We start from the raw sequence: 26,026 nt of genomic DNA, 5'->3' as shown, positions 1-26,026 counted from the left end.
TGTCTGTCCCGAAACGCTTTCTGAATTACAGCACGAGATTTCTTTGAAGTTTTTATGCTATATGCCTAGTTGTATTTCTTTTGGAGACAATATTGCTATATTGTCTCCAAAAGATGTAAAGAGTACTAAAACACCCCATATAAAAATTTGTAATTTTACGGAATAAAAAAGCGTAACGGAGTAGACTTCGAATAAGAATATCATTTTTAAAATAAGGTAATTAGGCTCTCATTTTTATATAAATGATGCTTGCAGCACGATATAACTTTATATGTTAATAAATTCCATAGAACTGGTCTTTTTTTCATTATTTTAATTAGTAAATAAGTAAAAACTACAAACCTGTGACTATTTTAGAATGTAATAACGGAGTGGACAAAAAATGTGGGGACAGCAAGTTTTTGACAAGAGCTACAACAGGATAAGGTGTAAATTAATACATGTATTAAAATTCCATATTCTAGCATGTCTAAAGGACCAAATTATGTCCCCGATTAGCCTTAATACAAAAGAAAAAAAATTGAGATGTCCTACATCTAGGACTATATTGAGTATAACAATATAGTCCTAGATGTAGGACATCTACAGAGTGGACGTTTTTGATTAACAATTGTGCACACAAAATTTTAAATTTTAATTGGAAATATCCGATAAAATGCTAGTTTATATTAACGATAAGTATTACTACCCACGGTGCTGTTTTTTATGTTACTTGTACAAGAATTGCGTTTTTATAGCTGTAGGACAAAATTTCAGTAACGGAGTTGACGGAACGATAAAACGACCCATATATATATATATATATATATATATATATATATATATATATATATATATATATATATATATATATATATATATATATATATATATATATATATATATATATATATATATATATATTGTTTACAAAATTTTTAAATAAGTAATAACCTTTAAACGTGACAAAAAATTTGAATTAAAATAAAAAATTATTTCTTAAATCTGTTTCTTTAGTATAAGAAGCACAAAAGGTTTGATTTAAGATTTTAGAATGGTTGCTAAACGTATTTCGCATTGTAAAAACCTCCAGTAACACACTTTTCTCTTTATATGGAGCTTATTCATGCACACTTCGCAAATTTTTTACTTAAATTAAAGTATGATGCTCAAGTCTGTTTCATACCGTAGATTAAAATGAAATAAGCAAACTACAATTACTTTCAGTGTTATTATTGGGATGAATTAGTGATAAAACATATTTACCTGTATTCTTATTAATGAAGTTGTATATGGCTTATAATTCTTTAATTAGTTTATTTAATTCTTTAATTAGTTTTGTATTAGCTAATATAAAAAGTAATAGGAAATAAGAAAATCTATATAGGAAAAGTGAACATTCTCTCAGAACAAGTTCCGAAAAGGAAGTGATACCAAAAAAGTAAAAAAAAAAATCATCATGTGCTAGAGAACTTAGTAGATTTAGATTCCATGTAAAATGTTCAGATGATTTTAAATTGACTATGTATTTCCCTATTTTTAGAAAAACTTTAATGCAAGTTGGTAGCTCCCCAGATTGTCAAAATGGAGTAACCATACAAGATGAAGATTTATAGAAATAAAGGTTTTCATACAGTTTGAACACCCAATGTACATTTTGTTCATATGAATGGAATTATTTTTACAAGAAAGTGGGTTATTAAGCTCTTAGTGGAGGTTGATGTGTCAATGCAGATGTATTATTTAGATAGGTTCAGCAGAAAACAACATCTTGGTTAGGAAAAATGGAAAGCAAGTCATAGCTGTCCTTCAATACACAAATATTTGTTCTGGGCAACAAAAAGGAATAGCGCACTAAATATCTTTCAACACTTATTCGAGTCAGAATAGTTGGAAAGCGTTGGTAATATTCAGAAAAGAATTAAAACCCGTAGAAAAGAAACATGGAGGGCTGAAGTTAACTAGAAAAAACAATCTGAAAAAAAGGGCAGTAAACTATATCTAAAACTATTTTGGTCTAGCTATTGGTCAAACTGCTAAAAAATCGAATTGGATCATACAAAAAATTATAACAGTTATAAAAAAAATATTACAGCAATACTTTTTCACTGTGTAAAAGGCTGTTCACGGTGAAACACAAAAGTTATAATGATGGAATCAATAATGTAAATTGGTCCTGATTTTCTAAAAATACGTTTTTAAAATGAGGTACCTTAAAAATTAGAGCTGAGTTTTAACGAAGGAACATCTGGTTTTTAACTTTTTTTTGAACATAGATTATAGCACACAGTGGTAAGACCGTATTCTATTTATTAAAAAAGGACAAACGTTACCTCAGTAATATTAAGAGAAAAAGATGTTGTTCTAAATACCTCTCTTCAAAATCAAAGACAAATCAGACAAAGTTATTGTACATTGGGAAGCTGATTCGTTATATACACTCTAATAAAAAAAGTTGTGACATTTGCACAAAAGCGATTACCGTGATTATGCTGCAGAAGTAATCTTCGCCAACTCAAGGACTCGGCCCACTTTACATTACGGACTGCATTATGAATTCGTAGTGCAATCTACATCTCAAAGGAGATATTGCAACAAAAAAACGATATGGTTTTGTAAAACAGAAATCATGTACCACAAATCTGTTAGAGACTCTCAATTTTATCACACAAAATTTATCAAAAATTGTAGTGAAAAATTGTAAAAACCTGTAGATGTTATAATGCTAGATTTTGCAAAAATCATATGATACCGTGCCACACAAGCGGCTTATGCTAAAATCGAACGCTTATGGAATAAAAGGAAAATTTTTAAACTGGATTGATGCGTTTTTGAATAATCGTATAGAAAGAGTGGTTTAAGGTGATCCAGTGTCAACACGGAGAAATGTATTAAGTGGTATTCCACAGGAATCCATTCTAGAGCCATTCCTTTTTGGAGCATACATCAATGACATACCAGAAAAAAAAATCAGAAGCACTGCAAAAATATGTGCAGATGACACCAAAATTTTATCAGCAGTAAGTTCAATTGAGGAGTACCAATACCGTTTACAGACACTCAATTCAATAATATTGTCAGGAAGAAGACAAAGGAGATCTTATTTAAGTATTTCAAATATTCAATAAAATCGAAAAAGTAAAACTATTAAACAAACAAACTTTCTCAAAATCATAAAGATGTCACAATAAGAAATACAGTAGAGAACAAACCAAGTTTATACACGAATTCCTGATAAACAGAACAGCAGATTTATGGAACACATTGCCATTGGAAATCGTCCATTCAACAAATGTAAACAATTTCAAGAAAAAATTAGACGTATATTTAGCATCAAAAAATAACTTTAAAACTATATTTGTTTAAATGTTTCGGGTTGAATTGTTGTATATAATCAAAACTTGTCAAAGTGAGTTTTTAACTCGCTGTTAACACAGCTACAGTTTTAAATATTATTACTACTTATTGGTTTGGTGGTTTGAAAGAACTTGGTTAATTTATTCTTAACAAATATTTTCCATTTAGATTTTTGTCAAACTTACAACAAAAATTAGTTGGAGTTATTAATATATAAGGAGAGGTTATTAGGTTATTAAAATATTCATGAACATTAGAAGCTAGTAAATCTTTATTTCATATACAGTCATCATTTTCATATCTCTCATTAAGAGTTTAGTACGCTCCCTTCTTTCTTCTCTTATATAACTCTAAGAGCATTTTTTTGCAAACCAAAACTTTAGGCGATGGCATATAAAAGATTTTTTATAAGCTATGTTTTCAACGCAATTTTTTTACTTACATCTTAGGTTTCAATACAGTAGAAAAACATTATTCTGAGGTATCCAACACACTCAATAACTCCATTTTTTCAAAAAGTGGAGGTATAACAAGATAATTATAATGTCGATTTGTTAAGTTTTTCATCCTAATATCGCAGTGTTTCAAAAACAAAAGTCAGTGATAATGACGATTTTGCGAACGCTGTTAACGTAAAAAAGGTCGTAGTCGACGTAGTTTTAGCTTCATCACCACTTCTAAAATTAAATGTTGAGGGTTCAATATATTCTTGGAAGAAAAGATATTATTAGAATTTAGAACAAAATCTCGTATTCTAGCAAAAGATAATAAACCAATAAGATAATAATTAAATGATAATCCTAATTAAATTAAGAAAATTTACATTACGATATAACCATTAAATATGAAGATGTTATAATATCTTCATACTTGCATGACAAAGGAGGTTGCATAACAATGTGAGCTTTTATGCCACTTAATATACAATTTAATGCATTGGTTTATTAATACCCAACTAATATTGGTTGAATAGTACACAAACTACAGTGTAAGAAATAATTCCTAGCGCTACTTTTTATCCTTCATACTATTATAAGACTATGAAGGAATTATTTTTTAGCTAGGAATTATTTCTTACACTGTGTACTTTGTGCACTGAATATTTCTTATATTTTTATTCTATAATATTAATTAATCTTAAAACGGATTAATATTTAAAAATTTCCAGAAAAAAAAGCTTCGTAAGTTCAAAGCATGGTAAAGGTTCAATAATAACGTGAAACAATCGCCAAAATAAAAGCAGCTAATACATATTGTATAACTTTTTTCTTAGATTAAAAATACATTAAGAATTAATATATAATAAAGAGTTTTTTTCTTAAAAGCAACTTCAATAGTGGTCAGTCGCATACTTTGCAAATAAGGTATCGAACAAATATTTTCTGTTCAACGAGCGCCAAATATCAAACTTCCAATACGAACGTGAGTGCTTCCAGCAGAAATCTGAAAAATAATCTTTAATTGTTAGAACCGAATAAAATAACGAAATTTTTATATAAATGTTTACGTCATTATGTCAATGTACCTCATAAATAAATCAGACAATGAAATTAATAAAAAAGAAGAGAAGAATAATGGTATTAGAGAATAAATTAAAAAGAAAATTTTTTACTCACAGCTTCTTGGTAATCATTAGACATCCCCATACTCAACATGAGATTGTTTTCCTCAAGTCCACAGCTTGTACAAACATCTTGACGACATTTTGACAGGCACTAAAATATTCCAAGTTTTAGAAAACGTCAAAATAACTTAATTATTATAACTTATACTATAATTATAGTTTAACTAAAAAAAAAAAAGTATACTAAAAAATCAGGATTTGGTCCTTTTGAGTAATCATGGTCAAGTAAACCAATCGACATGAGACCATAAAGCGACAATGATTTACAACTATTTAAAATATGCTTTGCCAAAGAAACACATTCATTTGGTTCACAACCTCCTTTATCTGAAAAATATTTAAAGTCGTGACTATAAACATTATCAATTATTAACAAGCATTCCCTCAAAAATGGAACTAAAATAGAACATTTAAAAAAAGTGTAAGTATGTTTTAAAAAAAAAAATCAAATTAGGATTGTTTTGCTGGACTAATGTACATTTATAATTGTTAAACAAATTCTTTTCTAGTAATCCTTTAGGACGAACTGCATTCAATTTTCTTTTAGTTGAGCTCGCAAACTGCGTACTACTCTGGAGTGTTTTTTTTTTAATATTTGATTCTTCCAATTAATTTTTGAACGTTTTTAGTTTTCCATTTTCTCTTGTAAACTAGTCCTTCCATACAGGACCGGAAATTAAAATATTTTGGTCTTTGAGACACTTCCAGATGTGGAGCAAACTCCAAATATTTATGTTTATACTTATATCGAATAAAGATGCTTTGCAAAAAATTGCAATGGTTGGAGCCTGGAAACAAAAAAAACCCAAAATTTTGGACTCTCCTGCCCTAAACGTGAGAGAAACAAGTTGACAAAATATTTTTTGTTATTCTCAACTAGATTTATATTCATCGATAAAATTTAAATTTTATAATACAATATTTCAGCGTTCAAAAATTATGACCATATAAAGTTTGAGCTTCCTTAGTTTGAGGGAGTTACCAATTATCAATTGTTGCTCTCACTTGGAGATGAAGAAGCTAAAATTTTGGGGCTTTTTTTGTACCAAGGCTCCAATATCGCAATTTTTTGCAAAGCTTCCTTATTCAACATAAGCATAATTATACAAATGTTTGGAGTTTGCTCCATGTCTGGAAGTTAGCAATCTCAAAGACCAAAAACTGCATTTTCTGCCCCTGCTTTCAAATAACCCTAAAATTCTTTAATTAGCCTTATCTAAGGACAGTTAGTAGAATTATCGTTCTTAAAAATACAATTGATACTTTTACTGTCTAGCAAAGCAATGACATTTAGTCAAGGCCAAAAAACATAATTGTCATCAAGATATTCATGTATGAATAAAATCAAAACATTTATTTTTATTTTTTTTGTACATATTTTTGTTAACAGAATAGCTAGATTAATTGATTACTGGTCTAGTCATACATTTGGAATTATTTGCAAGCTATACCAATACTTTGCTTTCAAACTTAGCTTTTCTTTTGTACTTGAGATTTGAAGAAGCATTTTTGGGGTCACTGGAGTAACACCTATCATTCCCAACAACTGTGGTGTTTGACAAAGTAAAATAAGATTCGTCATCCAAAATAATACTTTTGTTAAAAACCTTTTTATACAAGCATCCACAGGGCAAGTGATAGCTCTTTGCTGCTCAGACCATTATGGTCTGAGCAGCAAAGGGTGACAGGGTGAGTAACAGTTTTTAACAATTTATCAGTGGGTGTGATCAAAATTTCAAATTTTTGTCTCTTTTTCTAACGGTTGCTTTGGGATTACTGTCAAAATAAGCAGCAAGCTTTTTGAGCTCGTTTTATAACTGAAGAAAAATTATTTTTAATAAATACATTTTTTTTTGTAATTACATATTGTCTAGTTTACATAAACATTAAGTCATATGTTATTATTTTAACATTTGCACATAAGCCATTGTATTTTGTGAAGTTTCATTTTTGAGGGAATATCTGTTATGATTATAAAGATTACGACTGATTATCATGATCATCATTGTCTGGCAATCAAATGATAACAAGGACAATAAATATGATCATCATAATGATTATGATTGTCATCATCAAAAATAAAATCTCACTTTCTTCAGCACTAGTATTAACTTGAATAAAAACATTTAGTTGTGTGCCTGCATTTTTTTTTGCCCAACTTTTGTCAAGAGCATCTGCAAGTTTTATACTTCCAACTGTATGAACAGCAAACAAATTTTCAACATCTTAAAAAAAAGAAAAAGAAAAAAAAATTAAAATTATTTAAGAAGCAACACAGCACACATATTTCTGATTCTATTATAAAATATAAGCCCATATAGTATACTATATATATATATATATATATATATATATATATATATATATATATATATATATATATATATATATATATATATATATATATATATATATATATATATATATATATACATTCTATTATCACGTGTATTATTGTTGTTCAGAAGTGCTATAAATAAATATTGTGTGCGTTCTACAACGAGTTATCAGATATCAATTATTATTGTACTTTTAATAATTATTAATTTTTTTTTTTAATTAATAATTAATATTTAATAACAATCGTCAGTCATGAGGCAATGTTATTTATTTTTAGTACTCACTGTTCTGTAGTTTTTTGTAGCCTACTAGTTACTAATTTACAGCTCAGTAATTTGTTATTACATTAGTACTTATTACGTATCATATCGTAATTTGTATTACATCATTTATATTTTGTTATTAAACTCTTGATATTTTAAACTTTACCTATTAAAAATGTCTCAAATTTGGACAAGTTTTACCAAAGGTATTGAAGAACACAACAAGCACTTAGTATTTTGCAATGCCTGTGGAAAATCATTCAAAACTTCAGGCAGTACAGGTAAATTATAATAAAAATGAAAAGATTTTATTCTAGAAATTTAAAACAATAATTTAAATATCTATAATATAGGTATGTGACTTTTATTTATTTTATTTAGTAATTATTAATTACCATTTGCACGTATATTAAATAAAAGCAACTACTTACTGATTAAGTTAAATTATTGAGTGTGTGTGTGTGTCATACTGTCATGTGTGTACTGTGAGCAGATGACTTTTAAATAGCTACTTTTAATTGTGATTAATTTGTATTTGTATTTGTATACCAGGCACATTATGAAATCACATGCGAACCAAACACAATATAAGTGATGGACTTTCTCGTAATAAACCAAAAAAAAGGTAACTATTTTATTTGGATGTATTGACATTACTAATATGGCCCATAAATTATTTTAATGTATTCAACATGTTATATAAGTTACAATATTAGTTATACATTGTCATATGATTTGTAATTTGTATGTATTCAAATTTAATAATAAACTTAAATAATTATTAAATATATTTTAAGCTACTATTACATTAAAGTATATTAATATATATTACATTCATTCAAATAGATATTAAAACATTACATTGGAGTTTCTAAAGTACAAAATACAAAATATTTTATTATATATTTAAATTTAAAACTGAATTATGTTTTTAGATTATTAGAAAATGATGACGATGACAATGATGATGATCTGCAAAATAGCTCTAAATCATCAAATGAGACAGCTGATATTTATGATAATAATAGTATTAATACTGAAGTTAGCTGTTCACCATCAACATCTACAACAGGAGTATCAGAATCTGGAAACATAGGACTATTAACGCAGCCAAAGATAACAGAGATGTTCTTTTCACCATCTGTATCAGCCAAAAGACAAGAGCAAATAACAGACAGTCTTGTAAAATTTATAGCCAAAGATATGCTACCACTCTCAACAGTGGATGGTGTTGGATTTGTTGAGTTTATAAATAAAATATCACCAAATTATGAAATACCAAGTCGGTTTACAATCAAAAGAAGAATTCAAGGACTGTATGAGACAGAAAAACATAAAGTAGCCACTGAAATACAGAAAATAGACTCAATAGCACTAACTACTGACTGTTGGACAAGTAAAGCTATGGAATCTTACATATCAGTTACTGCACATGGCATAACTTAAAACTAGAAAATAGTCAATTATATTATTACAACTGAATTAATGGATGAGCGGCATACCAGCATAAATTTAAAAGACAAATTAGCTGATATTATGAAGGAATGGGAAATTGATAAAAAACTATATGTATTGTGCATGACAAAATGGTAAATATTAAGAATGCCGTTACTGCAATGGCTTCAAACATTAAAAGTAGGACATGTTTCGCTCATTCGTTACAGTTATGTGTCAACAAAGGCTTGGAAGAAAATGAAATAAAACAAATACTAATTACTGCATCTACAATCGTTTCACATTTCAAACACTCAACAGTAGCAATCAAAGCACTCCAAGTAGTACAGAAAAAGTTAAAAATGCCAGAAAAAAAATTAATTCAATCTGTTAAAACTAAATGGAATTCGATTTATGCAATGGTTGAACGACTTATTGAGTCTCGACAATGTATAAGCATAGTTTTAAATGATCGTAATACCACTACTAGAACAACAGCAATATCACTGGAACTCAGCGAAAGTAAATGGGAGCTATTGGAGCAATTAGTAAAAGTGCTCAAGCCTTTCGATCTTGTTACTAAAGTCTTGTCACCTGCAACAACTCCAACAATATCAACTGTACATCCTATTTTAAAAAGCATTGCCCAACACTATTTGACTCCCAACGAATCTGACCTACATAAAATTAAAATATTAAAAGAAACATTGTCACAAGAGTTCAAAGCAAGATTTTTAGTCAAATGCACAGTGATTCTATATTTCTTTTAAATATTGCTTCACTTTTAGACCCACATTATAAAAATGTTGTTGATGATTAAAGTGATATTTTAATTAGCTTAAAAGATTTTATTATGCATCAATTAAATTATGAAGATTCTTCAGTTAATGATTCTATTAATCAGCCAAGCTCCATGGTATCTGCTTTAGATATTTTATTTCCCCAAAATGACAGTGGTGAAGATGTTAATCAACAAAATGAGCTTGAAAAATATTTAAGAGAAAATTGTATCAACAAAAATGCTTGTCCATTAACATGGTGGGCTGAAAATAGCAAAAGATACCCAATGATTTCAAAACTTGCCAAAAAATATTTATGTATACCATCAACATCTACTCCGTCTAAAAGAGCTTTTTAGAAACATAACTTCAAAAAGAAATTGTCTGGCTGGTGAAACAGCCAAATGGTTAATATTTCTTTCACATAATGCTAAATTATAATTTATATATTATTTTTTTTTTTTTACTGTTGTAATAAATATTAAATGTATTATGTATAATGTTTAAGTATAACAATATTAAGTGCTCATTAACCTGAATTTCTACAGTTCTTTAAATATACTAAGATTTAATAAACAACCTTCTATCAAATGTTACAACAAACAAGTTTTCAACTTCATACTTTAATACATTTTTGATGTTTATAGTTTAAAATTTTAAACCTAAATTTAGTATCACAATTTAGTCTTGGTATATAGTATATACATACTACATAATATTTTTACTTTATATTTTTGGTTATTTTTTTATTTCACTATTATTTTTTTTTAATTTTGTTACTAGTTGTAGGATACAACTTGGGAGTTGGGTTTGGGACCTCCTAATAATTTTGATTAAAAACCCATGTTATATATTATCTATATTACAAGATGGGACATACATATACTTTTTAAAAATAACTCTGAAAAAAAAAAATAAAAAATTAATTGATTAGAAAAATCAATAAAATAAACTTTGACACCTTTGACTTTTTATTTTAAAACCACATGAGGTTAGATTTGGCTATGAATTGCATACAAATACGCACATAACATATCCTTTTTTTATTAATAAAAATAGTAAATACCTACTTGCTACTTTTTAATTCCTAGTTCCTACCTCATAGGTGGGTATCTAATAATAAATTGTGAAAAACTCGAAAACCCTGGTGTATTTGCTATTAAGGGTCTTATATTGAGTCGATTGTCAATAGATCTGAGATCGTAATTCAAATTATTTAGGTTGATACTTGATAATAATGAAAAAATAGCTGATTATCTCAAAAACAATGAAGCCGGATTGGATTCGAAATCTGAATCAACGGATTGAATCCGAAATCCGAATCGACGGATTAGATCTGTGAATCCGGATAAAACGAATTGATCCGAAATTCGGATTAAATAATTGTAATCCGTAATCCGGATTGGTCAAAATAATGCTCAGCACTAATATGTATATATAAGTATATATAAATATATATATATTTATATATATATATAAGTATATGTATATATAAGTATATGTAATATGTATATATATATATATATATATATATATATATATATATATATATATATATATATATATATATAAACTTTAAACAATTATTTAATCAATATTCACAAACAGCGTTGTACTTGAAAAATTAAAATAATAGTAATTATGTATTCAAATAGTTATTGTCTATAAATAATAAAATATATCACATAGACAATAACTATTCAAATAAAAAACATTAGCATTTAGTAATTTTAATTTTAATTTCCATTGATATATTAGCAATTCTGTTTATTTAATTTATATTAAAGGTTAAGAAATTTAAAAGTGTTTAAACAAATAAAATTTTAAATAAAAAAAGATAGTTAAGATTTTAATAATCTTAATTATCTTTGATATATATATATATATATATATATATATATATATATATATATATATATATATATATATATATATATATAAATATATATATAAATATATATATATATATATATATATATATATATATATATATATATATAAATATATATATATATATATATATATATATATATATATATATATATATATAAATATATATATATATGTATATACATATATATATATATATATATATATACATATATATATATATATATATATATATATATATATATATATATATATATATATACACATCTAAATTTAGTTTGTGTGTCTACAAAGACAAATTTAGTTTGTGTGAACCTCAAAGACAACTTTAATTTTGCATTTAGAAATGAAAGATTTAATAACTCTTCCCAGATACACCATATAAAGAAAGCTTATTGAGAAGACCAGCATGCCAGACTTTATCCAAACTGTGATTTATCAAGAGCATTAGCCCTTGCCTTGCTGCCTCCAAGATGAGATATTGAATGTTAATTGAAGACTCAAAAATATTGTTAATAATAGAGAGAAGACTTTTATTTGATACAGTTTAAATCTTTTGAATTTTTTACTTTATTATGGATAATTATTTGAGAGTCAGAGTGTTCTCCAGAGTTTTTCAAAACCAAAGTGGCCATTTAATAAACAAAATTTTGAATAAAAAAAGATAATTAAGATTTTAATAATCTTAATTATCTTTGATTGTTAAAAATTTTATGGAGTTGATTTACTTATGATTTACTGAGAAATGTTCATTCATTAAGAGCTATTTGCTACATTAGCGATAACTTTTTTACTGAAAGGATTTGGTTCAACCCAAATGCAACATCATTTGGGTTGAACCAAATGATGTTGCATTTATGATTCTTGATGCAAGGTAAATTTGAATTAGTATAAAAGACAGTAAAAGTGAAAGTTTGTAAATAGAGCTGGACTTTCAAAGCGCATCATTGTACATAGGAAAATATCTTTAAAAAATTTCTTCACTCAACAAATTTGCAGACAATCTTAAGTGATTAAGGAAGTTGTATTAAAATATTATGCGGGTAGTTTGAATCAAGATGAATATAGCCTAAAGCATTTCTGGGCTTGGAATATGGTTGAAAAGTATGATCATTAAGATTTAATGTGATATTGAGGTAATTTATAACTTTCATGTTACACTGAAATAAATATAGTGAGATCATTTTCTTTAAAATGACAATGTGTTCTTTGAATTGACGAAATGTATTTTGAATTGTGGTAACGAGTGATAGATCAATGATTTATGAGTAGGGTCAATAGTTAGATGCTGCTCAGCAAAATAAATAGCGCTGTTAAAAAGTTATAGGAGGGTAGAGTCTGAAGTTGTTGACATACTGTGGCAGCTTTATGTGTACTCAGCTTTGCTCGTCTTAACCAGATTATGTGTACTTAATTTGCTTGACTGTCCTCTGTTTAATTTTTATTTATTAATATTGATTAAGGAGGTGTGATCACTGCCGCTGTTGCATGATGACTCACAGCTGCTTTTGTGTTCCTCTCTATATTCATTCAAAATTGAAGTTGATGGCATTGCTGGAACCTTTCCAACTATAATTTTCTTTAAGATGATCAGGCTTCATTGTCTCTACCAGATGTCTCTAATAGCTTTAAATATAGAAATTTATCTTCAGAATGCAGCCAAAGTCAATCCTCACTTGTTATATCTAATAAAGCATCAAAACTATAAGTACCTGTTTTTTTGATTTCTATTTATGACTTTTTAATCAATTTTTGATTTTTGTCTTTGGCACCGATTTTTGTTAGAAAATGAGATGTCAAGCTTTTGTATTGGTTTATTATTTACCAATTTGTTGGCATTTTGCAATAATGTTCCTAATGATTTTTGAGGTTTATTTTTATGTAATCTTTTACTTTACTCAAAGTAAAACAAACTCTTTTTCCATGCGTTTCTTGTTTTTCTTGTGCAGTAGACTTTTTGTTTAACAATTTGAACGTTTTTTACTAACTGAATATGTAATGCTTTATACAACTTACTATTTGATTAGGTAAAACAAACAACATTTTTTGAAATGGTTATTAATGACTCATTGTCTTTAAAAGTGACAAAATCAAGTACATTTTATGTAAACACCGCTAAATTTATTTGGGGAAACTAATTTAATGTTATTGCTTTTTTAAAAACCACAAAAATGCAACTTTATAGACAGGAATGTTTTTTTTTTTAAATAAAATTTTATAATTCTGAATGTTTTTATTTTATTTATTTTACTGTTTATATACATCGACTTACAAATTGGTAGAACATACGAGAAGTGCTGCCACATCAACTGACAAATAGGTCAAACATGCAAGGTGTGCGGCTATATCAACTGACAAATAAGTAGAACAAGGGAGAAGTGCTGCTAAATTGACGGAGGGTTCTTGTTTGGGCATGCAATCTATCAATTAAAAAAATATTTTTTTAAAGTTTTTAAATATTTTATGGTCTTCTAAATTAATTTTTTTAATGAAAAACATGTTTACATTTTATATACATATGTATAAAAATATACAAATATATATATATATATATATATATATATATATATATATATATATATATATATATATATATATATATATATATATATATACACCGGTGTACCCTTTGGTTTTTTCCAGTCGCCCTGCAGGAGACTGAAATAGTTTTTATTTTTTATTTGAGTCCTCCCTATGATAATCAGTAGCCAGGCATAAAAGCTTTTTTTCAGATTTTTTCTTGGTTGAAGAAAAAAATTTAAAATGTTAGACTACTAAAATACGTATATAAAACAATTTAATTAATAGTAAACTAATTAATAAAACAAAGTGAAACGTTATAAACTGTTAAACAATATTGTTAAGTAATTTTAATTACAAAGAGATATTGGTAAAGAGATAACTATAAATACAACTTTTAAAGGTCGTCATTTTTGTCGTAGTCGATATCTGTTTCATTTAGTCAATGTCTGTTTTGTTTTAGCTTTTTTTGGAATTAAAAGAAAATGTTATCTTAAAACTCATTTTAAATTGAGAAGAAATCAAATAGCTTCAAAATGCAAGAATAACATTTAAAAAAACAGTACAGTCGCACTTCAAAAATTTGTATATAAAAGCTGACAATATTAAATTACAAAAACCTAATAGATTATTCACTTTATTTCGTTGCAGACTTCCTATGAAATGCCATCGAATATCATTGTAACCAAGGTTCTACATTTAAAAAAAAAACATGCATATTAGCTGTATTATATTTATACATATTTTATATTGCTGGTTTGAACTCATCTCACAGATAGGATACTTATCAGCCAGTGATTGCATCAAACAATATCTATGAAAGATATATGTTATATTAAGATAAATAAAAATTTTTATTTATGATTGTTTTCTTTAAAAAAAAAAAAGTGTCAATAATAGTTGAGTAACAACCCTGCTGTTGAGGAAAAATCCCGATGTTAAACTAATAATAAATAACTTTTAAGGAGCAATTAAAAAATTCCTGATGTTACAATATAATAACTTGAAAGTTCTATAAATTTTTTTAACAACAAAAAAATCTGATATTAAATATGAATTTGTTATAAAAAAAGTTCAACTTGATAACTAAAACAAAAAAGTTCAATTAAATTAAGAAAAACTAAAACTAAAAATTGTTAATTTTTAACAACCAATAGTTATAAGTTGATTGTTATTTTTTTAAGTTAAAAAAAAAGCAAAATAAAATAACAATTAAAATTCATTGTTATTTCGAATTGTTAACTTAATGTTATTAAGTTCTGTTGTAATAAGAATAATTGGTACATATGCACTAATTTTAAAAACTGAGAAAATGCAACTTTTGCATTTTTCATCATAGCTTTTTTAAACAATTTCAAATAAACATTTATTTGAAATTTAATTAGAATTCTTAAAAAATGTTAATAGTTGTAATAAAAAAATGCTTTTAAAATACTTTCAACATTTTTTTCGAAAAAAATAATATTTACAACAACAATTAAATATTTTAAAAATATATAAGAATTGTAATAAAAATGCTTTTAAAGTTCTTCCATTTTTTTCCAATAAAAAAAAAAAAAGTTAAATATATTCAAAAAATCTGTTTTGTAAAATATCAAAAATGTAATTGTTACTTTCTTCTAAATAATTGATAAGGGATCGTCCATAAGTTACGAAAAAGCAGGAGACCTTAAGCACTCTTATATGGTGATTTTCATAGACCTTAATGAGCTATTTTGCTTTTTTTGTATAACTTAAGACTCTGCCAGGGAAAACTTTTGATCTTTTTTGTTTTGTTTATTAGTGAAATTTAGCATTATTTAATTTATGGAATTAAAATTAATTGAGCATTCTTTTGCATTCCCAAAATATTTTTTGAAATATTTTTAATTTAAACTTTACTTTCTTAACGAATTATCCTATAATAAAAATAATTTTTATTATTGATTGCATGATTTGGTTTCATTTTAAAAGTCTATCTTTCCAGTTTCTTCAATAAGTCAAATTTTTGAATTTCAAATCTGGTGACTGGTTGTAGTCATGGAAATGGTTATAATCATTTTTGAAAAAAAGATTGAGATCATATTTTGAGAAGTCTTGAATAATTAAATTTTTAGAATTAAACATTTATATTTTTAAAGCCTTTAACATCTTTTTAGAAGTTGACTTACATATTTAAATCAGGGTTAAAAAAAACCCCCAAAACTGTGGGTTTTAAAAAAACACCAACAAAAAAACCATGTTTTTTTTTTGGTTTAAACTCTGTTAAATCAACTTTTTTAATTAAAAAAAAACATTAGGCTTTTTGATTGAGTAAACATATCTTCTATCAGTATTACTAATATAATTTATCAATCAATACATCATTATTTAATGTTCTGTATAAAAAATATGTTTTGCTGTTGCCTAAAGTTAAAGTATAAGAAAAGTTTTATACATAATTATGTAATATTATACAGAATTATTTTTAATAAATATTTAATTTTTCTTTACTTACTGCTTTTTATTGCTTTTACCCTGATCTGTTGTCACATTTAAAAAACAAATTAGCAATGTCAAATAAATAACATACTGTAAATTTAATGTACATGAGAAATTAATTTTCAGAAGCATCTTTATGCTTTTAAAGAGGTGCATTCATATTAATTATTAAAAGATATAGTTCTATTTGTAAACATACCCCTTTACTTTTGAGCTGTAAACTTAAAGTTTTTCAAAAATTATTATTTTGGTTTAAATTCATATTTTTAAAATGGTTTAAAACATGGTTTTACACAGTGGTACAGATGGTAGACAAAACCTCAAAAATAAATATTTATTATATTCAAAACCATATAATAAAACATATTTGTGATACTCTCATCTAAAATTTTGAAAATTGTTTTGAGTATAATATTATCTTTTAAAACCACAAAAATCAGGTGCGGTTTTATGTATAATGAAAATTTAAAAAAAAAAAAAAGTGAAATTTTTATTTTTTATGCATAACTATAGTAAACAGTAAGTTTTAAAGTTTGATGAGCTTACTGGATTAGTTTATATATTTTAACTATTTAACAGTAAAGCTTTACGAAAAAAATATAAAGTAAAGATCAGCCATTATAATACACTTGTAATCTGGCTTCAAAATAACATGGTAAATTTTTAACATTTAATACTTAATAATCACATAATTTAGGGAATATATGAGAACCTATATTAAACACTTCCCCTTTTGGGTTTCTTTAACATTTTAAAATAATGACTTGTAACATATGTTATTTGCTTGAAATCAACTTTTATTTCTCGTAAACAAAAATACATGTTATTTTGTTTGTTATTTAATTCAATACAAATTACATTGTTTACCTAACAATTTTTTTTTCTTGTTTAGTAATAATATAAAAATTGGTAACATCAACAGACTTATACAACAAAATAAACTAGTTCCTAATGATGCAGCACTCTTTTCATCGAAATTAGCTGTTCTAGTTTCTGCAGATATTAAATTTAAGGATTCTGAGTGAAAAACTTTATAAAGTTTTAATGTAAGTTAATAGCTGCAAACAATGATAATACTCATTTTGAGAGAGGTAATGGAAATTGGCTAGCTCAAGATTTTCACACACCTACGGTACATTAAATGCTACATCATCAGTTAATAAAGTTGGGGAATCATGTAGCTCTTTTGAAAAAGCTTGTAACAGAACAAAAAGAATATGCTAAGCAATGTTAATAATATTTTATTTAGCCATAAATTACTTTATGCAACAAAATTGAAACTAAGAAGTGAATTTGAAAACTTCTATTTTGAAAAATGGTGCTGAATCTTCTAAAACACACTCTCAAAAAGCTATGTGGTATACAAACTGCTGTACTAATTACAATGCTAAGGAGTTAACTGAACTGACAATTAGATGCAAGGCTGGTTTTGATACAGTGTTTACAGTAATTACCGGACATAGTGTTTACAAACAAATAGATTAAAATGAAAATGGTGACGAATGAAGAGTGTCTGTTTTTTTTTTATTATTTGCATAGTACCTTAGAACTCAGTAGACTTGATAATAATAAAAATGTTGCAATATTATTCATTCAGAATGTGCGGCCAATTGATTAAAAATAAAAAAAATACATTATTATATATAGAGATGATAAATTATCTACAGACTAATTCAAAACGTCATAGACAATATAAAATCAATAGTTAAGTTTCAAATCTAAATTTGTATTTATATTTTCTATTTCTATATATTTATCTAAATATTTCAAATCATATAATAGTATTGATAATAGAGTTTTAAATCTAGTGATAAATTTTCATTTTTTCTGAAATAATTGCGCATTTTTATTTTTAAAGTTTGTTGCATCAATTTTTTTTTTAAGTTTATTCCACCAGAAGAGCTGATAATGATGGTGAACTTTGATAAGGTTTTAATAACTTTTATGTTAGGCATGCAAAAATTTCAACAAGTTAAAAATGTTTATAGTTAAAAACAATTTAAGATGATATAGATTTTTAGTTTTTTCTTCTCTTATTGCAACTTTAACTCAAAATACTCTCTTAAGTCTTAAGTAAGGTCCAAAGTATTTTTGACACTCATTTGTTTTGATACAGCAAATACAACTATTTAGTAAGTTATTTATTAAACAAATTACATAAGAGGTGTGATATTCTAAAATATAATACTGGTAGCATACCGTATATTTCTGATCTTATAAAGGGGATATAATGTTCTGAAATTCTAAGCTTCAAACACAACTATTTAGTATGTTATTTCTATACAAAATTAATTATTCAGCTCGACGATTTTAAGAAGTTATAGGATTTGAAATTAAAAAATTATAAATCCACGTTTTTAAAGTTTTATAAAGTTTGTTGAATAATTTTTAGTATTAGCAACTATTTAACTAAAATTAATAATAGAAACACATATATCTTAATACAAAGTGATTCTTTGGACATAAAAAGAGTTTTAGTAAAAAAAAAAAAGATCAAATAATTTTGTCTATCATGTCTAATATCTGGCCTACTGTGCATTGGTTTAAACCCTTTAAAACCTTTAAAATCAAAAAGATTTTTATTCTTTTTCATTGCACATTCAAGTCATAATGAAAATATTCAAGTCAATAGCAAAATGAACCCGCAGACATAAAGGTCAAAATAAAATATTTTGATTTTGTCTATTTAGATAAACTCTGTAAAAAACTTGTGGTATCCTCGAAACCATATAGTTTTGGGGGCAACCAGAAGTTGCAAACGGATTAAATTTTTTTTGAAAATATGCTGACATAAGAGCCTTTGTCACAACTCATTTCGGCATATCTTTTGCTCCATTACTATTATGCTGATCAAAAATCTTCAAATTTTCGTCTTTTTTCTTGTAAATCTTTTGAAGATTTTTAAATAATATAGGGAGCCCCTGATATTTAAAGGTCTTGAGCAACCCCTTGTATATATCGAAAAAATGTTGTCTAGTTTAGCTTAATTAAAGCGTAATACACAAATTTTATGCTTTGTTAGACAAAATAAAGCTGGAGGTTCTTTCTTTACAGATGTTAAAAAGATTTCGAAGACACTTAATTACTCACTCTTAACACTTACTTGCTTTGGGAATTCATAGCCTACAATGCTCCTAATTCCAAAACTTTTTCACTGAGTTTAATGCTTTGTTTTGACTGTGCAAGCTGCTACATAGCTTCTAATAACCATTTGCATTGTACATTTGGCCTGTAAACTAATGATCCACTCATTTGTAAGTGATGAATCTACAAATATTAAGTAGTATGTCTCTGGTAGAAGAACAAATGCCAAAAGAGATAATATTGGTTGAGAATTCCATCTTGCATTATTTAATTAAAGAACTTTTTAAAACATCACTTTTGGAGATATTCAAGATTGTTCAAAAAAGCGGAATACTTAAGTTAAATTAAAATAGAAATTTTATATCATCCCACCATCCTTCTTTTCAGTAATCACTTTTTTTACCATTCTTGAAAATCTTCCTGAGCTGTGTTCTTTACAAGTTTTGAGATAAACAGATTTGATATTGGCAACATGTTGTTTCCTCCAAGTTCTTTATGCATTACTACAAGAAGGACTCAACCAAAAACATGATGCTGATAACCAATGAGTTGTGGCTCTTGTTGTTTCTTTTCAGTAAAATGACTTTGTAACTGACTGACAATCCCATTCCTTCTTCCGGTGTTTACATTAGTAGTGTCAAGCGATGCGAAGTCCCAAAAGGACTCCGGCTTTATATCTCTACTTTTTCCAAGTCTGTAGTGTCCAGAAGCTCTAAACATATTTGTTGACTTATGATCTGCTATAAGAAAAAAAATTCATGAGATTTAATGGCTTAAAACTTGTTGTTTTTAAGCCCGGAGTCCCGGAGTCGTTGCTGCTATTATACCTAAGGGTTCAAAAAATGATTGTTCCTGAAAGTATTAATTTTTTTTTGTACAAGTAGTCTGTAAACTTATTTATATTTTTAGAGCTCCTGGATACCAAAAATAAAGATGAAGTAATCTTTTTTGTGACTTTCAAATCCAGAGTCCTTTTTGGGACTCCGCATCCCAGGTAGTGTCAATTAGTAGCCGTAAGTTGTACTCATCAAGAATTACTGTAATACCTTAAACAACAGTATCTGCTTTTGTATCTGGTAGATTTAGTACTTGTAACTTAACTTCTCTTTGTTAATTTTTTAACACTAACACTTGATATTATTGGTGACTAATATATTTACTACCAAGGTGCAGTGACCAGCTTCTTAAATATACTGTGCTCTTCATTTCTTCTTCAAGTTTAACATCTTCTTTAGTTGATCTAAATATACCAGATTGTGAAGGTGTCTGAATGTTGATCGCATCATGAGATAACTGTCAACAAATGATTACTGCTTTGCTAGTTGATACTTGTGAAGATGTTACTAATTTAGTTGCAGTTTTGCTGTAATTCTTGCTGGACTCATGAACTGTTCTTCTGAAACTTCAGACTCTTGATACTCTGCCTCAGACTCGGTTTCGGAAGTTGACATTGTTGCTGTTTAGGGGCGTGTCTAGGAGATGTCTGTTTTGTCATTGGATGTATCAAAAAATCAAACAAAAGTTTTTCAACTTGAATATATTGTTAAAAAAAAAGTATTACATATATAACAATTAAAACCAAACTACAGCAATAACTAAACAAATTACGCACAGTTAATTATCTGAAACAGTTGAAAAGAAATTAAAAACCGGAATATGTAATAGTATTCCAAGTTTATAGTTTTGCGATCATTTAAAAAAAACAATTTAAATTTTTATTGAGTTGTATAACTAAATTAGAAAGTCGAATTAACAATTAACTAAATATTTTCTTTCATTAGTTTAAAAATATCAAAATGATTATTTCAGTTAGAACAAGTTTTGGACTTCCTTTTTCTCATACACCCTAAGAAAAATTTTCATTAAGTTTAATAGTAACAACAAGTATACATTAAAATATATCAACGAGCATCCTCACTTTTAATACATAGGATTAGTTATCATTTTAATAACTTGCATTTTGAATTATGTAGAAAGAAAAAGTTTCAAATATGAAAAATTAACTTCGGATTGCCCTTTCAACATACACCCCGCTTAATTCGTGTTTTATTAAACATACACCCTGCTTAATTTTATGTTTTATTTAACTTAAAATATAGCTGCTTAATTCAAAATATAGCTTAACCCTTAACCCTTAAACTCCGCCCTCTGGCTGATGCAGCTATTTCAAAATTATTTTTCAAAGTTATGAGGTTTAACTAAACCTAATGAGCCTGAGCTTCTTTGACTTTTCCTAACTTTATAATGTTTTTAATGGCATATAATGCTGATCACTCTACTGCTGGGTAACAGCCTGCCCCCCATCCCAAGTATAATACTTCTATTGAAACAGCCCTTGGCTGATGCAGCCAAAACTATGAAAGTTATACACTGAGTTATGTACTTTAGACTAGTTATTTAATGAAATACACTGTAATGAACTATGGTTTAGGCTCAGAAATTATTTTATTATACATAAAAACAAATTATATGGATTGTATTTATTTATTTCATATATTTAGTACTCAATTAGAAAAATATAATGAATGAAAATATATTTGAACAGGAAAACATTGTGAGGGAGCGAATGTGACCAAAAGCAAATCTACAGCATGTGAAGCTATTGATTTATTTTTAACAGCAGAAATGAAAGACCGGATACATCATGAAATTATTCGAGAGGCCCAACACGCCATAAGTGCTGGAGAAGTTTCTCAACATATTTCACAACGCTGGTAAGTTTTCAATAAACTACTATCTTTTAAAATGTTAAAAATGTAATTTCGACTTCATTTATAATGTAGTCTTGATAAGTTTATACGATTGTGTTTACTTTACATAAATATTCATATTTTTATTGGTCTTCTTAGGTATGACATAACAGAGAAGGAACTGGTTGGATATTTTGGCATTCGTTATCTTATGGGTGCTTTGAGACAACGCAACGTGTTTCTCAGAGACTTGTGGAGTGACGAACTTGGAATTTCTGCCTACAAAGCCACAATGTCTTTTGTAAGATTTGAGTTAATCACAAAGTTCATGAGATTTGATAACAAGGAAACACGCACTGAAAGATGCCAACGATAATTATCGTTTTGAGAAATTGCTCCCATCTCTCTCTAAAAGCTGCTAGTTTATCTATTATAATAGATAAACTAGCAGCTTTTAGAGAGATATGGGAGCAATTTCTCAAACGTTGTCGCCAATGCTTCATAGTTTCTGATATGATTTGTGTCGATGAACAAATAGTTCCAACACGTGGGTGAGTGCCTTTTAAAGTTAACATGCCAAAAACACCTGACAAATATGGCATCAAAGTGAGGGTGTTCAAAGTCTTGCTACTTTTATAATGCTGAGATTTATTTAGAAATGATTGTTAGGGAAAAAGGAGTAGGGCAAGGGAACAATTGGTACTACAGCTAACTGAACCAATTCATGGTAGTGGGAGAAATATTACAACTGACCAATTCTTCACATGAATTCCACTAGCCAAAGAACTTCTAGCACGAACCTCACTCTGCTTGGAACCCTAAATCGTAACAAACCAGATGTCGCACCCCAACTACTTCTTCCTCGAGTTCAATTTGATTCTATAACTGTGTATTCTGAAAAAATGCAGCTAGTGAATTACATTCCAAAAACTAACAATGTTGTCATTATGTTGTCAACTCACCATACATCTACAGAAGTGTCAGAAGAAGCGCATCGAAAGCCATTTTCGATCCTCCAATACAATAATACTAAGTTTGGTGTAGATACTGTTGACCAACTAGCTCACGCATACACTACACGGCAAAAGGTAAGATTAAAATTAAGTAACAATAGTTTTTTTCCTTACGATTTTTGAAATTTTAATAAATGTCTGTAATTTTTTCTAGACACTGCGTTGGCCAATGACTTTGTTTGGCCATCTCCTCGATCTTGCTGCCATTAATGCCAGTATTTTGTTCCTCTTTAACAAGCCACAGTGGGAAGGTGATTATAGTGGATCAAAAAGACGACAATTGCTGAAAATGAGCCTGGAAATGATGAAAACAGCAATGGATCACTGAATTATTGAGCATCCGAGAGGGGCATTTCAACCTGGCCCTAGATGCGCCATTGCTTCTATGTCTACAGAACAGAATAATCCACCTCAAGATGCCTTACCCAAAATTAGAAAATCATGTCATTTGTGTCAGCTTCGTCAGGGATGAGTGTCTTTAAAAGATGTTCCAGGTGCACTAAACACACTTGCAGAGAACACTCGTCAATTATTTGTGATATTTGTAAATAGTGATGTTGAATTATCGCCGACATGAATTATTGCTATTTTGTTTTTATATTTTACTTAAGAAACCGTAAATAACACATAATTTTGTTGTTCTCTTAAATAAAAAAAGTTATAATGGATTCCTACTAAACTTGAAATGTCGAAGCCTTATATTTATTCTCTGGCTGCAGCAGTCAAGGGCGGTGCTTAAGGTTGTAAAACAAGCGCGGAAATTAATGGTTAATGTCTCAGACAAAATACATTAAAATAATTGTAAGTGATCAGTTATGTGATTGAATGTTATCAGTTATGTGATTGAATGTAGTTTTTAGCGTAGTCATATTTAGGAACTAAAAGGGTTAATTTGCAAGTTTACATAGCACTATATTAAAGAAAACCATCATTTCCTTTAAAGTTAAGCAAATATTAAATTTATGGTGTATAATTGTCGTTATTATAATATCCTTTACAAGAAAGGAAGACAGAGAGTTAATACAAGAAATGTATTAAATCTCTGTTGTTGTCATATTGTCATAATGTTGTTATCATAATATCTGATACAAGAAAGGAAGACAGAGAGTTAATACAAGATGAAGCTATTTAAAGTTGCATAGATAAAAACTAGTCTTTGTTCCTAGGTGTTCTTGGATAATCAAGCATTTGTGGCAAAAAAAAGAGTAGAACTTTTATATTTTGATTTTGAACTTCTGAGAACTATTATCCCCTTCGTTTTCAAAGGGCTTTATCTACTACATTATTAAAGAGTTTTTAATGTTTTTGCTACCCTTTTCTAAACAATATTTTTTAAAAAAGCTATTACTGATTTTTCTTAGGATATTATGAATTGTGAAATCATGACATGAATACTTTACAAAAGTTTTTTATTTCTGTGGTTTTTTGTCTTGAAGAATGTCTTTAAATATTATTAGTACATTTAATCATAAAACGTCTTCTACTGCTTCCTTTCTACTAAAGTTAATAACAAGTTTTGAGTTTATTGTTATAGTGCATATAAAAAGAAATATCTTTGATTTAACTCTTTTAATTATACAATTGCAGGCAAGTGATGTTAGTTTTCAAATGGTATTTTTTATGGTTTGAATCTTATAAGAATTAAAAGATGTTGTCTCCACTTAAAAATATTTTTAATCAATACCTTTAAATATGCTTTAAGCAAGCATAAAATTTGCATTTCCATTTATTTTAAATTGGTTATCACTGTTCCTTTGCTAGAAAATCAAAGTACTGAGTTTAACACGATATTTGATGATACTAATTTAAAGTGTTACAAAGCACCTGTTTTTTAGCTTCTTTGTTCTAATCTTTACTTTCTGCAAAAAAATTGCAGAAATCCAGTGTTCTTATTTTACAAGTTGGAAAGACCACATCATATCTTTAAGTGCCTATTATATAACAGACTTACCAAATCTTTTTCTAAAGACTTAATTAGACTTATTATTGTCAAACCAAAGGTTTTATTACCTGAGTTTGACCTGTTGGAAATTTGGTTGAATTACACTTAACTGGCTGAATTTCAAAAATGAGCTCCAGTCTAATAACACTGTTTAATAACAAGTTATTGACAAGTTTGTTGTAAATACTTGTGAATTGTGTTTTAATTATAATTTGAATATAATTAAAGTATAATTTCGAAAAATATCTTATCTACCTTTTGTTAAACAGCTACTTTCATAGCCAGACGTCTTTGTAAAAACATTATTTAGCATTGTACAGTTGTTACAATAAGTTTTTTTTTGCAAATTAGGATGTAAAGGTCTTTGTCATTTGAACTTGTAAATAAATAAACAAGTTTGTTCCCAGGCAGTTAAAAATAAAAGTCATTTTTCTTTTGTACCTTATAAGTTTGATTTTTGTTACAAATAAAATTTATAAAATCTTGCGCCTATGTAACTATGTTACTATGGAAAATGTTACTATGGATTTACTATTTGATTTTTATCTTTTATGGTAATATCGTGGACTTTTTCTACAGAAATCTTGTATTTAAAAAACTATAATCTGTATATATTATGTCAGCTATACATTATGTCAGCTGTATACATTA

General features: G+C 27.3%; 1 protein-coding gene across 1 annotated transcript in view; it reads right to left on the bottom strand.

Annotated features, from left to right (window-relative positions):
- Positions 1 to 4,587: 4,587 nt before the first annotated feature.
- LOC136071971 (pyridoxal phosphate homeostasis protein-like) overlaps positions 4,588 to 26,026 on the bottom strand; it is a 31,715-nt gene continuing 10,276 nt past the window's right edge. Inside the window, exons 4-8 of the mRNA XM_065818664.1 lie at positions 14,807 to 14,879; positions 7,051 to 7,185; positions 5,145 to 5,287; positions 4,953 to 5,051; positions 4,588 to 4,779 (exon numbers count right to left, since the gene is read on the bottom strand). Of these exons, the coding sequence (XP_065674736.1) occupies positions 4,723 to 4,779; positions 4,953 to 5,051; positions 5,145 to 5,287; positions 7,051 to 7,185; positions 14,807 to 14,879 (507 nt within the window). The 3' untranslated portion in view covers positions 4,588 to 4,722. The remainder of the gene's footprint in view (positions 4,780 to 4,952; positions 5,052 to 5,144; positions 5,288 to 7,050; positions 7,186 to 14,806; positions 14,880 to 26,026) is intronic.

This window comes from Hydra vulgaris, chromosome 15, assembly GCF_038396675.1.
Source record: "Hydra vulgaris chromosome 15, alternate assembly HydraT2T_AEP".
Lineage (NCBI taxonomy): Eukaryota > Metazoa > Cnidaria > Hydrozoa > Anthoathecata > Hydridae > Hydra > Hydra vulgaris.
This window is presented reverse-complemented; position numbering and strand designations above follow the sequence as displayed.